Source organism: Onychomys torridus, chromosome 18 (assembly GCF_903995425.1).
Source record: "Onychomys torridus chromosome 18, mOncTor1.1, whole genome shotgun sequence".
Lineage (NCBI taxonomy): Eukaryota > Metazoa > Chordata > Mammalia > Rodentia > Cricetidae > Onychomys > Onychomys torridus.
In genome coordinates this window covers 34,879,483-34,897,551 of record NC_050460.1, presented here as the reverse complement: position 1 = coordinate 34,897,551, position 18,069 = coordinate 34,879,483, and the positions used below count along the sequence as shown (strand labels likewise).

General features: G+C 45.7%; 1 protein-coding gene across 44 annotated transcripts in view; it reads right to left on the bottom strand.

Annotated features, from left to right (window-relative positions):
* Map4k4 (mitogen-activated protein kinase kinase kinase kinase 4) overlaps positions 1-16,851 on the bottom strand; it is a 153,495-nt gene extending 136,644 nt beyond the window's left edge. For 13 of the 44 annotated variants that reach the window (XM_036167657.1, XM_036167668.1, XM_036167671.1 and 10 more), the window contains exons 1-2: positions 16,346-16,850; positions 16,008-16,073 (exon numbers count right to left, since the gene is read on the bottom strand). In XM_036167657.1, coding sequence (XP_036023550.1) covers positions 16,008-16,073; positions 16,346-16,402 — 123 coding nt within the window. In that variant the 5' untranslated portion in view covers positions 16,403-16,850. Of the gene's footprint in view, positions 1-16,007; positions 16,074-16,345 lie in introns of all 44 variants that reach the window. The other 31 variants (XM_036167670.1, XM_036167666.1, XM_036167680.1 and 28 more) reach the window with 4 other exon arrangements.
* Positions 16,852-18,069: the final 1,218 nt, after the last annotated feature.

Sequence of the window (18,069 nt, the reverse complement as noted above, 5' to 3'; positions counted from 1 at the left end):
GAGAAACGGGTTCCCAGAAGATCAACTTACTTTCTCCTACGTAACTGAACTGTCTCCCAGAACAAACCTCAAGAATACTTACAAGAATAAAAAAATAAATAAATATCCAGCACTACAACCGAGTAAAATTCATGGAGAAAGATTAACATATTGTGAAGCATAACCCATAAGAGAACAGTAAGTCAACTGAAAACTGAAAAATTGAAAGGTTAGAATCAGGTGACATTATTAAAACAGTATAGCTATTTCTTATGCTCAAAAAATTAGAGAGAATATAAAGCCCAGAAAGATACCAAAAAGATCCAAAATTCTTTAGATAAAAAACGATGTTAATGTCTGAGATTAAAAAAATATACAGTGGCTGAGACTACTAGCAAAGCAGACACTGGAAAGATAAAAGACAAGTAAGGCGCTAGAGAGACAGTTCAGTGGTTCAAAGCTCACACTGCTCTTAGAGAAGGCACAAGTTTGGTTCCCAACACTCACATTAGACAGTTTACGAGCCCCTGGAACTCCAGCTCCAGGGGGGCCAATGTCTCTGGCCTCTGTACCAAACTCACATACACATATCCACAAATATACACATACACATAATTTAATTAAAACAAGTCTGTTTTTTAAGAGAGTAAGTGAACATGAAACCTGAGCAATAGTGACCATGCCAAATGAAGCCCTGCAAGAGTCTGCGAAAACAATAGGGTGCACATATGTGCATGTGCTCACATGTACACACGCAAACACTCACACACGGACAGACACACACAGAGACAGACAGACAGACACACACACACACACACACACACATACACACACACACACACACACACACGAGCACAGGAAAATCAAATCACTTCAAACAAACAATAAAAATAAAATTGTAAAGGCAGCCAGAAAAGAGTGACATTTATAAACAAAGGAACAAAGGATTAACAGATTCAAATAGAGGCAAAAATGGAAATGAAGACAGAGTAACTATAACATACTGAAAGGAAGGTATATGAGCCTAGAAGCTATACCCAACAAAATACCTTTCAGATACGAAAAATGAATGCCTTCAGATGTGCTGAGTAAGCTAAAAGAATTTGTTATCAACCAACTTGTACTAAATAGTAATAAAAATAACAGTAACAATAACAACAATAAATTAAGGAAAATCCTCAGACACAAAAAAATGATACCAAGAAATACAAGTCTAAATAAAAAATGACAAGTACCAGACAGTGTAACCGCTAGTATGCCACAATACTCTAAGGTCATGTGTAGTAGGTGAGCAAGAATCGTCCCCATAGGCTCATATATCTGAATGCTTAGCCATAGGGAATGGTACTACTCAGAGGATTAGGAGGTGTGGCCTTTGTTGGTAGGCGTGGTCTTGTTAGGGGAAATATGTCACTGGGGGTGGGCTTTGAGGTTTCAAAAGCCCAAGTCAGGCCCAGCGTCAGAGTGCCTCTTCACAGTAACAAAACACTGACCAAGACAGAAGCTGGGTACTGCTGTGACAGGCCTGACCATGCCATTTGGCAGAATGTGGACTCTGGATTAGCAGTTGAATGTTTTAAGTGGGGTTTGATAGCCATCCTAGGAAACGCATGCAGGATAGTGGTCCTGAGGGTGATATGCATTGTGAGAGCCAGCTCAAGGAATTTCAGAGGGCAAGAATATTAGTAAGTGACTAGAGACCATTCTTGTGATATTTTGGCAAAGAATGTGGCTGCTTTTTGCCCTTGTCCAAAAAAATCTGCCTGAGGCTAAAATGAAGAGTTTTGAATTAACAGTGTTAGCAGAGGAGATTTCAAGACAACCTAGTATTGATTCTGTCATATGGTTATTAGTGGCAAGTCTTATGCAGACCTATACTGAAAAGGAGCAAGTTGAGTAAGAAAAATTACAAAACACACAGTTGGAGGAAAAAGGGGGCATCAGGAAGTATAATAGAGCTAAGTCCTATGCTCAAAGAGACAAAAAGCTAAAAAAAAAAAAAAAAAAAAAAAAAAAGCAAGCCTGGTGCTAGACGGACTAAAGGGAATGGTGACTTCAGGGCAAGATCCCACCCAGCTCAACTTCCAACTAGCAAGAAGGAATTAAAGAAAAGCTTAAACAGTGAAGGAAACCATCAACAACAGGTAGCTGGTATAACTGTAATTGAACAAGGGGGCCATGTTCTAGCCCAGCAGGCAGCAGAACTTGGCAGCTTGGGCCACATGGTTCTGGCTTTAGAGTCAAGGATACAAGAATGGGGTTATGAAATCTCCCTCCTCAGTTAAGGAAAGCTGCTGAGGCCAGGCATGGGTCAGGGGTGTCCCTGAAATGGAGACCCGCAGGGGCCACTGCATGAAACCGTGAAGGTGAAGCCTAATTTCATTAGAGACCCCAAAGTATTGGAGATTGCAGAGCTGTGGGATACCTGCCAAGAAGAGCTACAAACCAGGTGTGGGGCCAGCCCAAGAGAAATAAGCATGTTGCAGTCAACCAAGCTGAAAGGAGTTGGAGATCTGAAAAGTGCTATGACATCAGACATGGAGATGCAGAGTTTGGAGTTTACCCTGCTGGTTTTAGGTCTTGCTTTGCTCGAGTCCCTTTCCTCCCTTCTGAAATGGCAATGTATACTCTGTACCACTGTATGTTGGAAGTATGTGATCTGCTTTTTGATTTTTGTTTCTACAATTAAGAGACTGCAAAGTGTCTCAGAAGAGACTCTGAACTTTGGACTTTTAAGCGATGTTGAGAATGGCAGACAATGGGGACTTTTGAAGTTGGCCTGGACGCATTTTTTGCATTCTGATATGGCTACAAGCCTGTGGGGACCAGGGAGTAGAATTTGGTGGTTGAGTAAGAATAGCTCCCACAGTCTTATATAGTTGAACGCTCAACCATCAGGGAGTAGCACTACTAAAAGAATTAGAAGGTGTGGTCTTATTAGGAGGTGTAGCCTTGCTAGAGGAAGTATGTCACTGGGGGTAGGCTTTGAGGTTTCAAAAGCCCAGGTCAAACCCAGTCTCTCTCTTCCTGCTGCCTGCAAATCCAGATGTAGAACTCTCAGCTACTCTCTCTTCCCGCTGCCTGGGGATCCACATATAGAACTCTCAGCTACCATGTCTGCCCGCGTGCCACCATATTCCCTGCCATGAGGACAATGGACTAAACCTTGGAAACTGTGAGCAGGTCTCAATTAAATGCTTTCTTTGTAAGAGTTGCCTTGGTCAGTCATAGTGTCTCTTCACAGCAAGTGAGGGCTGACCAAGAAAGCCATGTGAGGGTCAATACTGTCAGGTTGACAGGACCTAGAATCACCTGGGAGACAGACCTCTGGTCATACCTGTGAGGGACTGCCCACACCGGGTTAACAGAGATGGAAAGGTCCGCTACTCCATTCCATGTACAAGCATCCTAGACTCAAACAAGAGAAAGCCAGCTTGCAAAGGGCAAGTTCTGACTGTAGCTGTAATGTGCCCAGGCTCCCACTCTCCTGCTGCCACGCCTTCCTACCACGACGGATGCACCATCAAACTACAAGCTGAGAGAAACCCTTCCTCCTTTACCTTTGCTTTCTAAAAGGTAAAAATACAGGCCAGGTGGACAGGAATGGGAGATCTCTTACACATGAAATGTACGACATCTGAACTTATCTAAGTTTACACTACAAGTCAGGCATGATGGCCCACACCTTTAATCCCTGCACTTGGAAGGCAGAAGCAGGGTGATCTCTTTGAGTTGGAGCCCAGCCTGGTCTACAAAGGGAAACTATCTCAATAAGTAAGTAAGTAATGCACCACTACAAATTCTAAAACAACATAGAAAATAACAAAATTATAGCTAGTAACCCTGCAAAGAAAAAAAATGAATTATGGGGGTGGGATGAGAGATTCCCAAAGACAAAAAGGAAATACAAGGTCCTTATATGCACACAGAGCCAGGGGGAAACAAAGAAATTCCGCATAAAATTTAACATGAAATCACTTCTTTCATGTAACAATAAGTAAGCAGCAGAAAATATTTTCAGCTAATGAAGTAAAAATCTAGTGAAAAATTAATTATCTAATTCAATCTTGGGGGTTGATGGCTGACAAAGCCCTATTAAAACAAAAGAAATTTCACACTTTGAAAGCTAGCATTAAAAGCTACAGAGTTCTTTTCTAGTAAGATCAGGAAAAGGTTAGAAATATTCTATTCATTTTGTGGGCCTACAAGACGGTTCAGCAGGTATGGGCACTTGCCCAAGCCTGACCACCTGAGTTTGATCTCTGGGGCCCAGTGTAGGAGAGAACCTACTCTAGCCAACTGTCCTCTGCCTTCCACAATCACACTATGGCCTACTCACACCCATGTTTACATAGACATGTGTGTATGTGCCCATATACAAATAAATGTAATTTTAAAAAATTAAAATAAATACTCAATTAGTATTATTTTTCAAAATCCAACAAAGCCATTTTACTTAATAAGCTCAGGAAAAATAAAATATTTATCCATATCATAAAAAAAGCAAACAATTATGTGCTGAGTAACAGACTAAACACATGACGGTGTCCTGCCTAGAGATAGTTGTATTCACTTATACACACTCTGATGTTACACACTGGAAAAATAAAATGCCTCAAGGGCGACATTTCTCATACCTACCCCCAGCATTAAATGACCCACAACTAACTGTAAACAGCAGCTTAAAAAAGAAATGAAAAGTTCATCTTTCCATCATTTATTTCTATAATGGGAACTACAGAAACGTTTAAACCTGTACAATGTAACCATCTTACCGAAGTCCCCTTTCCAAGCTCTAAGATCAGGGGGCCAGCACCTGGGAAAGCAGTCTCCTTTCTGTGTACAGGTCACATGTGGCCTGCTCTGGGTCTCCACTCTGCAAATATTATTCCAAATCCTACTCAAAGGACCTTCCAGGCCTAATAAGCCCTACCTCTGAAGAGATGTCCAGGATGGCTGGACATCCATAACTGATACAGGCAACTCCAAGCAATCCACACCCAACAGTAGCAGCTGTTAGAGGTAACAGCTCCCAAGACACAGACAGCTAGCTCAAAGCAAACTGAGGGAGAGAGTCAATCACCATGATAAGCCCAGAACCCTCCCCATTAGCTTTCTCTTTATTCAAGCCTCCAATGTGGTATTAACCAGGACAGTAAGTCACAGGCTAAATGGCTTCTGTGAAATCTAGGGACTCCTTACTTCTTCTCACTAATCTATATCTCATGCAAAGAATCTCTACTGTGGACACCACTGTATCCACTTAATTAATTTGTTATTAATTGTAACAAATACAATTCTGCTGCAGTCTCATGTTCTCTCACAGCCCCTGCACTCTTAAGCCTTTCATTTTTCTGCCTAATATTGGGTTTATAAACTACACAATGGCACAGACTGACTTTCTTGTTCACTGTTCACATACTGCCTGGCACACATTAAGCATTTCAGTAATAAATAAGAGATCTCTCCTAGCTGACTAGGCTCAAAATACTTGTAGACAGTGAACCAAAAAATAAATATTAAGCCTTTCAATCACTGGTAAGAGCTAAGAACCCACATTTTTTTTTTCCTGACAATGAAAGGAGAGAGAAGCAAGAATGACAAGAAAGTACACCCACAGCCTCAGAGGGCTGAGGTGCGACACACCCCAAATTCACATGGGCATGCCGTGGGACTTGAGTCATGGAAAAGTGAATGAACATGGCCAACAACTGTGGCAGTGGAAGACACATCCTCAACCATACCCAACACTCAGCATCTCACGGGGAATCCCTAAGCAACACTGTGTCTTGATGCAGTCTTTACTCAAATAACAATCTGTAGCCCAAGATCTCAAAGTTACACAATAAAAGCTACACAGCAATTACACAAAGAACATCAAAAAAACTGAGGCGGGCAAAGAAGGCTGAGAGACAGCAGTACTCTTTCACGGTCTAAACAGGTAAGAATGCTCCCAGGTCAAGAGTTTTCAAAATATGCACAATTATAACATTTAGGAAGAGTTGAGCTAATGCCTCAAGTCTCTAATAAGATAATCATTAAAAAAAAAATGTGAAGTTGTACAAGTCGGCACATGCCCATAATCTCAACACTCAGACAGACACTCAGGAGGCTAAGGAAGAAGGATCATGAGTTCAAAACTAGTCTGGGTTACTTAACAACATCCTGTCTCAATACCACCCTACTCCCATCAAACATTGTGAAGGAACTTTTGGAGCAATTCAGGCGAGGAACCTCATCCCTTCACACATGGCAGAAAAGATCATTTCTTCAACTTGGGATACATTTTTCTGTTCAAATGCAGATTTTTAAGCATGTGCACAAATGCTACAGGTGACCCACACGAGTTAGTTCTCTCCTGCCACCTTGTGTGATCCCACAGTGGAACTCAGGCCCTCTCGGGCCTGCTCTTCCTTCCTCTGAACCTTGTTTTTTTAATCCTGGTGAAAGACACCAGTCTTCAGCATCCAACACTGGCTACCTTTATAAAATGAAACCTAAACACACACAGAAGGAAAAAGGTGGTTTCTGATGCTAGTGAATTCAGTGACAGTAAAGTCGGTCTTCACAGCAGTAAGAACTACTCATAGCTCAAGAATATGACTTAACCTTACAGCAAGAGTAGGGAAGATAAGACTTCCGGAAAACAGAGCTTTCAAATGCTCCCCCACCCCACCACCCCCCATCCAAAGTCGTGTCAGCAACCCCCCGCCCCCATCCAAAGTCGTGTCATGAGAATCAGAGATCAGGTAGTATAGCCAGAAAGGGTGGCAGACAAATACCTGCTCCTTTCTCTCCTTCTCTCCTACAAAGAGTCCCATCAGGCAGCCAGCCCTCTGAACAAGAACAAGATTCCAGGCAAAAATATCTTCCAAATGCACCATTCAAAAGAGCCAAACACTAAAAACAATTTCAGTGTCTATAAACTGGCAAACAGCTAGGCAGATGTATGGCACATCCATATACTGGAATACTATAAACTAATAAAAAGAAACCACCAGGCCACTATATAGATAAACCTCAAAAACAGGAAGTGAAAGAAATCACATGCTACACACTGAGCTAATTTAAATAGAAAATGAAAAGGCAAATTTACACAACCAGAACTCGCCTGGTGCTGAGTTAGAATGGGGAGTAACTGTAAAGAGTCTGAGTATCTTACCTGGATCATCACTGTGCCGAAAACTGCTGTGAGTAAAGGCTGCACTGCTCTATAAATGTACCAAAAACCACTGAAATGTAAGCTTCAACAGGTCGAGCTTCACAGTAAATTTAAAAAAACAAACCAAACACTTTAAAAATCATTTCCAAACTCATTGTCTTGAAAAGCTGTTCCAAGCAGCATTAGGGCACTCAAGAGCACTGCTCTACATCTGCCTCCTACATCTCCCTCTTCCTCACCTTCACCTCCAGGGCCTGCACATCTTAAGTCAGCACAGGATCCTGGACACGGCACTGCTGACCCATTTTCCTTTGTTTTCATGCTGTTTCTGTTATTGTTCTGAGTGAAAAGAAACACCTGAGCCCATCCATAAGTTTAAAACACAGACATAATTCTTAGTTAACCATGGTAGAGTAATCACATACACCATGAGCTATATAACACTCATAAAAATTATAAAGTAAACAAAAGAATGAAAAGAGACCGAGAGAGACTATGACACAGATCACTTCTATCAAGTTTTGAAAACTGAAAGATAACAGAGAAGTTATTGATTCATTTAAGAAAAAAAAACTTATTACCCAAATGCCAGGATAGACAGGCACTAAAACAAGTCAGGCAGTTTGCCCTCTGGAGTCCAGAAACCATCATTGCTTGAAAGCAACTCATACCAACTAAGGCTAAACTCAAGAGAATTTTTCTAAATTTGCAGCCCTTTCTTTGCGTCACACAGCTGGATGACTACCTCATCAGTCCATACCATGGCAAGTCATAGGGTTAGTCCCTGACAGAAGGGATGCTCCAAAAGGGTGGAGGCCAAGTGGAAGGCAGAGGTGGAGAAGATGAGCTTAGAGCCTGAATGACTTACAACTTTACATCCTGAATACTTATCCTGAAAGCCACTGGACAATGTATTTCAGCATAATGAAACAGTAAGCCAAAGACGGTGGCCATTAAGAAGAAACAGGGACATTCCATGACACCGCTGGACACCAGGTCTAGGGGCAGTCTTACCTGCCCAGCTCTGAAGTAGCTCTAGGGTAGAAAAGTTGAAATTAGTAAGTTACCTAAAACAATTAATTATATGTCCTCAGCATGAGGGGAAAATGGCTAAGAGAGGTTGAACTTTGCTAGACATCTGGTTATCTTTCAGGGTAAGTGAATGGCAAAGTAATGGTGAGGCACTGAAAACTGAGCGATAAAAAGCAATGTTAAAAGGAAGGGTACTGTTTCAAAAGGGAACGGTGTATGTCAGATGGCTCACAGATACATAGTATTTACACAGTCATGACAAACTATCATTTTAGCCCCAAATGACAACATACTCATTTATGGGAGGGGCAAGTGTAAGAGCCAAGTATTCAGCTGCTCTTGAACTACAGAAGCGCAGCAGCAGCAACTTCTGTCACTGGATGCCAAGGCATAAAAAAGACTAGTAGGCTGAGAAAAATGGGCATCCCGTACAACAGGCAGATACGGCAGTAAATATCAAACACAGCAGCAGACAGCGCTGGAAACTGACGCCTCTAAGGGGCAGAGTAACTCCATATATTGAAACAAGCATCCTAGGACTTTGGATCACTACTCTACTTGTAACTGTAATACATTTAAGGCTCTTATCAAAAATAACAGAGGGGTTATTTTTAAGTTATAACTGAAAGGTGGGGTCCTTTCTTTTAATTATGTAAATGTAATAGGATAACTTGTCCATGTGTAGCCATATTTGAGACACTATGCCAGAGATCAGAGATATTTGGCAGTCAGCACAAGGCCGGAAGCACAGGTTCCTTGACTTAGCTTCTCAATGGTGGCAAGTCAACTAACTGTTAGACACTGACAACAGCCTGCTAATGTGCCCAGCAAGGTGAGCTGAGAGATCTATTCCCTATCAGTTTTACTTGTCAGGTCCATGCTTCTCAAAGCACAGTTCACTAACCAGGGTGCAAAATAAGATCAGCTCCAAAACTGCACACGTACAGCAAACTGCTATAGCAAACTACACACTAGCTCTAGATGTCTACCTTCTGTTTCAATTTTCCAGTCACCTGCTCTTACAGTGTTTTACTGAACAGTTACTAAGCCACCTAAATTTGAAAAAAAGAACATTTCAGCCAGGTGTAAGACATTCCTATAGTCCCAGCTATTCTGGAAACTAAGGCAAGAGAACCTTGAGTTCAAGGCCAGGCTGAGCTACAGAAATAAACTAAGGAGACCCTGCCTCGTTTAAAAGCAGCACCTGACCAGTACAGTGGCACACACCTTTAATCCCAACACGGAAAGCAGAGGCAGGCAAGTTCAAGGCCAGCCTGGTCTACACAGTACGGTCCAAACTAACCAAGGGCTACATAGTGAGAACCTGTCTCATAACAACAAGCAGTGAGCTGCGCTGGTTCCATGTGTCTGAAAGCAGCTGTGTGGGCTGAGGACCAAAGAATGATGTAGAGAAGCCTGTCACACATACACCGTATAGCTGTCACTTTGTGTCCACTCCTGTCTTTCCTGCTTTCACTGAAGTATCCTTCCCCACAATGGACTAACACACACAAGAAGTCCCATGTAGGAAAAAGTACAGTAAGTACCTGAAAAAAAAAAAAAAAATACTGCTGTACACTTCTCCTTTGACTCCCCAATTTAGTTCTAAACTCCTCGTAATGGCCCCCATACATAAAACATTTCTGTCTTCACAACACAAAGTCCTAAAACACTGTTCTTTAAAACCTGTCCAGGAAAACATGCATCCTAAATCATTACTTCGCTAATTACTTAACCCAAACAATGCCAGACATCTGTGGTAATGAAGCAGTACTGTAACAGAAGATCATATTCTATTTGGCAAACAGTGGTGTAAAATTCTAAAACCCAGAAACCTGGTTTTGGTGGCTGGTAATAAATGTAACATTTTCTTGCCCTTCTCCAGTCTCTCCCTAGCCATCTTTCCACACACCCAAAGAGTTTACCCTGACTCAACCCTTGGGCTATCTGCTAGCAGAGCAAACTACTGTCAACCCAGTCTTCTCCAGTGAAGTCAGTACCTAGGGATCCTTACCCTGATCAGAAGCAGCCCTAGTATTCTAACACTGATCATTCGGATGAGAAACCAAACTTAGTGTAAAATCGACTTAAATTCTCAAAGCAACTACCTGCAAATACCCTGCCTATCACAATTTGCTAGGTATCAGTCTACCCTGTGAGAGAAACACTGTAAACACTAATTCAAACCCTGACAACCATCACGTACTCTAAACGTGGGACACCGAGAAGCCATCTAATATGCTTTTGAACACTTCACTTTACCATGCCGGAGAAGAAAACCGGAGAGGTGGCCACATGGTAATGCTCACCTCTCACCATAGCCATGGCTCATCTCGGCATCTTGCCTTTCTGTATGAGTGTGAGTTTCTACAATCACACAGCCTCTTGCTACCTGCTATTGTTTTCAATGACGGGAATAAATGACTGGGAACGTGGAAGCTCTGATAAAATATGGGCATTGTGATCTTAAGACGACAGAGAGAGCAAGACCTTTCTGACGATCAGAGTGTGCACGGTTCACACAGCTACTCACACCAGAGGGCAGGGACTTACTAATAAAGACACAAACAAACAAAACACCACGAAGAAACTCGTATGTGAAAGCATCTACCTTTAAGACACTCCCTAAGAAGGAAGCTCCTTAGGTAACTATTCTTCAGCTCAGCACAACTTCCCTGTGACATATCACTCCAAAAGGAGAAAGAAAAAAAAATTAATGTTTCTTTGTTCTTTCAGGCTCAACCGTGAGTACATACACTGTTTATTATTTAAAAAAAGGCATAGATAGTATTTTCAGATTGTATTAATATATGAAATATACCCATCTCCAATTCTAGCTAAGAAAAAAAGGCAAAATACAAGTTTCCTGCTATTCAAGAGTACACATTTATTACAGTATTTCAGAAAGTTTAAATAAAACCCCACCACAGCAGGGACCCCTGAATTTCTGTCAAGCTTTGATGTTCCTGCTTTTGGGAAACAGCGTATAGAAGTTAGGGGTTAACAGTCTGAAGAGCTGCACAGCAATACTTGTTCAACAGGCTGGCTTCCTCCCACCTTACCCACATCCAGATCCTTCCAGCATGAAGGGAACCCAAGTCTCAGAACAAGTCTGAACATGCCACTCAGCTCTAGATCAGCTGGCACAACACTCTCCCGATGGGGCACTGCACTCAGAATTCTCATTGCCCACTGCATGGCTTCACCTCCGACCAGGAATAAGAGGTGCTCTGCTTGCCAGACAATTCTTGGGGTACTAAACCCCTGGGCAGTGATCAGAATCAACTGGAGCACTCCTACCCTGTCCATCAAAGCTCCACCTAATCTACTGGAAAGAACTCTCAGTTAAAAGGGAGAAGACCCAAAGCCTACAAGAGTACATGCATGCCTCAAGTTAAATATACAGAGAAAGAAATGCCCAAGTATTCACCTCAACCTGGCTTCCTCTCTACCACCTCCATCACTACCTTGTTTCAGACCTTCACCGGCCCTCTCTGGACTCATGTCCTAGGCCAACCATCTTATCTGTTCTTCCAAGAATATCATCTGATGTCGGTCCCCACTCCTAAGAATCCCCTGAGCCAAATAAAACCTTTTAATAGCTTCTCGGTGCTTAAGGAATGAGGTTGCTCCTCAACTGCAGCCCCCCCAAAAATGCCTTCCTGATATTGCCATATTCCCCTAGTCTTGCCATCCCCAGTGGTCACTCCTGGTCCTTCCTCCTCCACAGGCCCTCACCACTCTCTGCCTTTCTTAAATAACCAAAGGGGCAGAATTAGCAAAAACAAGCTCTCAGTGTTAGCCACCCTTACTGACATCAAGGTCTTGGGCCTATAGTGGCCTCTTGCTTAGCCACCTAGGTTGACCTGACACCTCTCCTCCAAGGTCAGCAAAAGAGGGGCAGATCTGCTCTATCCTCCATAACTACAGTACCTCCCTAAATCCACCCAGATTTCAGCCATTCAACCTGACGAGTCAGTCAGTGTGTCTGTCTCTCTTACACACACACACTCACACACACAGCAATGCCTATTACTGAATTCTTCTCCAACACAAGTGGCTTTCTCAGGATGGCAGTATGCTCATAAAATACAAAATAATAGTAGTTATCCAAGAAAAACAAAAATCCTCAAATACTCAGAAGAAAAATAAAACCCAAAGTAACATGGAAATAAGCCTTTTGCTAGTCTTAATCTTCCACACTATTATTGTCCTCACTGATGGAAATAACTGAAATTCACCATTTAGTCAATGTGGGTAACTAGCAAGCAGATAAATAGACCACTACTACAGACATTTCTCTTACATGGTATTCTGAAGAGAACCTTATAAACAGAACTATACACACAGTATGCTTCTAGGGATAGAACTGTGGGCCCACTTCATCACAGGCAAGCACTTGCTCACTGAACATAGGAAGCACCCCAAAAATTATTTTTCTAAGCTCTAATTTATGAGTATCTTTCCACACAATCCTTCAGATACCTAAGGCTAGAAATAAATTTCTCTGAAGAAAATATATCGTATTTCAATTCATTTTTCTAAACATATTTCACCTTTGTGGTAGGTATGTGATGTGCAAGTGTAAGGGTTTGCATGTGTGTCTGGGTGCCTGTGTTCACCACCCAGAAGACAGAGGAGATCTTCCTGTCACACCCTGCCTCATTCCCTGGAGACAGAGTCTGCAGCTGGCCTGAAGGGCAAATCCCGGTGGTCCTCCTGCCTCCAACCCCACAGAAACAGGTAAGCCAGCTTTTCACATAGGCGCGGGGGTCTGAACTCGTCCTGGGGCTGGCACACAAGCATTCTTGCCTGCTGGGCTCTGTCTCTAGCACCGTGACTCCTCTCTGAAAGAAAGGACTAGAGAGGTGGTTCAACCACACCAGCCTACTCCTGCTAGAGATATTTTTCAAACCACAAACTATCCTCAGAGAGTCACCTTCAAAGAACTCTCTTTCACTTCTGCTCATTAACACAGCCCCCTCAAGACAAGCAACCTAGCTCCCTCTGGGCCTACAAAGTAGAGGGGCAGGCAGGGTGGCTCAGGAACTAAAGCGCCTGCAGAGCAAGGATGAGGACAGGAATCCAGATCCCCAGCACCCAGGTGGGCACAGCGACCCACAGTAACCCCAGCACGGGGAGGGAGAAACAGGGGCCTAGAACAAGCTAACTAACTAGACTAGCTGAACTGGCAAACTCTGGGTTTCAGTGGGGATCCCACCACAATGTATATGGTAGGAAACAATCAAGGAAGACACCTGACCTTAACCTCAGGCCTCCACATGCCACCCACATACGTACATGTGGTACACACACACACACATGCATATATATATGCATGTGTGTGTGTGTGTGTGTGTGTGTATGTGTGTATTATACATATACGAATAGAAAATGCAACACAGAAATAAATTAGGACTCTAGGTTGTTCAGCTAATGTTTTTACCTAAAAATGCTTTTCCTAAAATTTTCCTTTATAAACTGGAATAAATTCTACTATTAATAACCTAATCCCCAAACCACCCCCATGCCAAGCAACCAAAAATAAATAAATAGTAACTAAACCATTCTGCACAACAGTACTGGATCTAGAAATTAAACATTTAAAAGGAAACTGATGTCATTTCTAGGAGATTCAAGTTCCTTGTACCTGTTCACCAACCTGCAAGAATCAGTAGCAAGAACTGGGGCAGGCGCGGCACACTAAGAAAAGAAGATCTGGGGTAATATTTAAAAAGGAGGAGGAAATACGCAAGTACAGATCAATGAAATGTTATCTGAAGTTCAAGATGAAACAAAAATCAACGGTGGGCTACTAAACTGACGTGCTTGAAAACTGCCCTAAAGAATGGGGTGGGGGAGGATTGTGACTGCCTGCTGGTGAAACCGTCAGCACTGCTTTGTTATGGAGCACACACAACTTTTACAGCCATGTCTTAATGCCTTAGACATGCACAGAGGATATTTCAACTGCACAGGGTGCAGTCTGAGAATGGCAGAGTGTATCCCTAATACTCCCCCCAAAGCAATGCTTCGGGGGTGGGGTGGAAGAACAGAGGAGAAACAACAAAGAACCTGCCCAAACACACACACACACACACACCCCAAGTGCCCATCTCCTAAAACCGAGGAGATCTACGCTGGCCTTTTAAAATTCGCCAGTGCCTTCCAGCTTCCTTCACTACCCACAGTTTCCACGCTGACCCAGGGAGACACAAACAATCCAACTACTGTGTAACCAGGTCAAAAACAAGCTCTGGCTAACTCACTTGGAAGAGTCTACTCACCACTTAGATTTGGCTGGAGAAACTGGGTTAGAAAAAAGCCGACCAGTGCTTACACAAACACTGGAGCTGGGAAGAATGTCTTGAAGCCAGTTACCAGCCACTCAGTAAGTTGCAACACAATCTTTTCCAAAATTTTCCAAAGCCTTCCAAATTCAGTCGAGCCCAGCAGGCTGTTAACAGGGCTGCCTTTCAAATTCAAAAATCTGGCCCAGGGCCCCAACAGTTAACCCACAAAACACGCTAATTCACTTGAGATCACCTAAGAATACTGAGCCTGGTTCAGACCACAAGCCTGTCAATACCACCATCCAGGGCCCGGGGTGGGGGGAGGGGGAAGCTGTAGCTGGGAGAAGCAATCAGGAACACATAAACCCTATTCATAAAACAGAAAAGGGACAATAGAATCCACACTTAATTTGGCCTCAGAAAATGTCTACAGTCAGCTTCCACCACCACCCCCATTTTTAGTGAAACAATCACAATTCTTCATGGTGAGCCACAAAGCCCTCCTTCATAAGTTAATTTTTGGGAGCTCAACTTTGACCCAATCCTAACAACTAGAAAACTCCCCCAGCGAAGACAGTCTCCAGAAAACATTTAGTGACAAGAAAGACATCAAGAAAGAGAATTTAACGTTCTTTTTCCTTCTTTCCTTTTGCATTCGAAGCCTGGGCCGCCTTCTAGAATGTACACCCAACAGAATGAACAACACAGTTAGTCACATTAGGTGCCAGCTCCTCAGCACAGACTAACAGTCTCCAGATTCCTTCGTTTCTTTTGGAGCTGGGAGAGAGGAGGGCAGATGTAGAGAGAGAGAGAGAGAGAGAGACCTGGGGTGGTGGGTGTGAAACCGGGCACCCTCTCTCCTCCTCCCCCTCCCTTGCTATCTCAATCACACAGCTGTTACACAGGTTATTCCTGGAATTCAGATTTTCTAATCCCTACACTGTCTTCCTGCTCCCGTGACCCAAACACACACTCCTCCCGGGCTTCCCCAAAATACTGTCCACCAGGCCTTTCAAAGCAGTTCCAGGTGACACCAAAGTCCCCATGGCTCAGTCCCCTGGCAAGCACTCTTAAGGAAGAAGCAGGATGACAATTTTCAAGAAGACCAAGCCAGTGGCTGAGGGTAATCATAGGCAGGCCTGTCTACACTGAATTTTAATTCGCATACAAATACAAACGCATGGAGGCCAGATTTGGAGAAAAGGAAGGTGGGGTGAGGTGGGTGGGGGGGGGGGGTGGAAGAGACCCTCTGGTCATCTTTGAACTCAAAATTCCTTTTCTTATTTTGCTGAAGCAAAGTGCATGCCTAACAGCGTAGCTTATTTCCTTTATCTCAAAGCCAGGAAATGAGGTCTTTTAAGGCCAGTCTGAACACAGGAGGGGGGCAAAAAAAAAAAAAAAGAAACAGCTAGGCGAAACCCCTTTCCCAACTTTTGGCCAAGGCGGGCATGGCCTCCAGTCAGCAGCGTCTCGTCACCCCTTCCCCTCGTCCCCTAAGAAGTTTCTCCACGCCACGGGGAACAAAGGCGCCCCACACCGACCTTATAGACTTGTCCATAGGTGCCATTTCCAACCACTTCCACCAGCTCAAAAATCCCAGCAGGGTCCTGGAGAGAGAGAGGAAGGGGAGATGAGGATGATTTTCAAAGGGGGCCCCCCCAAAAGGAAGAGACCGAGCGGGGCCGAGGGATGCAGGGCGGTGACAAAGGCTGGGTGGCCCCGCCGGGTCCCCGCCGGCCAGGAGCGCCGCGACCAGTCGCGCCCGAGTCCCACGCCCGCCCGCCCGCCCGCCCGCCCGCCCGGCAGACAAAGGGGCCGCCGCGCCCGCGGGTGTCCGCGGCCGTGTCCACCGCGGCGCCCAGGGCGCGGCCGCACTCACCCGCAGGGACGAGAGGTCGATGTCCACCAGACTCTTCGCGGGCGAATCGTTCGCCATCTTCCCCGGTCGCCGTCCCGGGAGCGACAGCCGCCGCGGTCAGGAGCTCCGCGCGGCGCCGGGGCACCGGGGCGGTACGGGGCAAGGCCGGCGGCGGCGGCGGCGGCGGCGGCGGCGCGGCGTCTCCTCGGAGCGCGACGAGCGCGGGCCCGCGGGGCTCACACCATGGCGCGGCGGGGCCGTCAGCCCCCCACCCCACCCCACCCCGCGGGCGTCGCCCGCCGCCTCAGGCCCCCGGCGCCCGCCCGCTTTGCCCGCCCGCTTTGCTCGCCGGCGCGCGCGCCTGGAGGAGCGGGCCCGCCCGGGGAGCTGGGGCCGCGGCGCCGGCGGAGAGTGCGGCGAGCGAGCGCGAGGCCGCGAGACAAAGATGCCGCGGGAGGCGGGGGCGGGGGCGGGGACGCGGGGCACCGAGCGGCGCTACTGAGGAGGAGCGAGCGGCTCCCTCCGCCTCCTCCTCCTCCTCCTCCTCCACCGCCGCCGCCGCCGCCGCCGCTGCCGCCGCCGCCGCCGGGAAAGCGGGCGGAACCCGCCTCCCTCGCCCGCGCCCGCGCCCGCGCCGCGTGAATATTCAGCAGGGGTGGGGCTCGAACAATGGCGGGGCGGCGAGCCCTCCGCGGGCTGGCGGCCGGGCCCAGGGTGGGGCTGGGAGCCCTCGGGGCCTTCCCCGAGGAGGTGCGGGGGCTCGAGGGAACGCCCCTGCCTCCGCTAACGATGAATGGAGAAGACCGAGGGACCCCCGCCGCGCCCGGGGAAAGGGTGTGCCCGAAGGGATGGGGGGGGTCTACCTCGGTCCCCACCCACCTCTCCCCGTTTTCCCCTCCGCCGCCTGCCGCCGATCGGTCCCGGTGCCCCTCTTTTCCCCCTTTCCCCACAGGGTTTTCCTTTCCTTTCTCTTTTTCCAGGCTCAATTTGTGGCATGGTTGCAGTTAGAGGATTCGCTGAGCATCACTGGACCGCCCGGCCGAATCCAAAACAGTCCCTGTAATTGCTTGTTGCTGTGTTCCGGACATTGTGTGGTGGGTGAGACCTCTGTTTGGGATCGAAAGCCGGGACAGGGCTTTAGTACCTGGAGATCACCACGGGTCACCAAACAGGCTCCTTCCAGCACAATGGAAAGCGAGTCAGCTAGCCGGCTTGAAATACTGTTTCATCAAGTCCATCTTTATCACATTTCCAGACCAGCCAAGAACATGTTTGGTGTTACCTTACAGCGGGTGTTCTCGAGTGTACCCCAGAAGGACCAGGTAGTATTGTAAAAATCGCTGATTGGGGGCTTGACGCTCACATGGAAGAGGCCTGGAATGGGCCTGACAAGTTAGCAGAAGAAGCTAAGCTTGGTGTTCCAAGATCACAATCCAAGGTGTTTCATAGCTAGGCATCACGGACATGGGCATCTATTGTCACTAACATTCTGCACCTACACCCCTTCCCACATACTCATGAACTGTTCTAAGTTTAAAGCTGTAGCCTCGGAGTAGAAAAACCAAAATACTCTTAATGGGCGTTTTTTTACACACGCCCATGAAGAGTGGATGTGGAAAGGAGATGCTCTCCAGGCCGGCCTATACCCAAAGTTCAAGTCAGCTGTGCCCAGAGAATGTCTAGCACTCCCCTGCTTCCTGATAGTTTACATTCTAAGATTTTTGACATGAGACTCCATTGTAAAG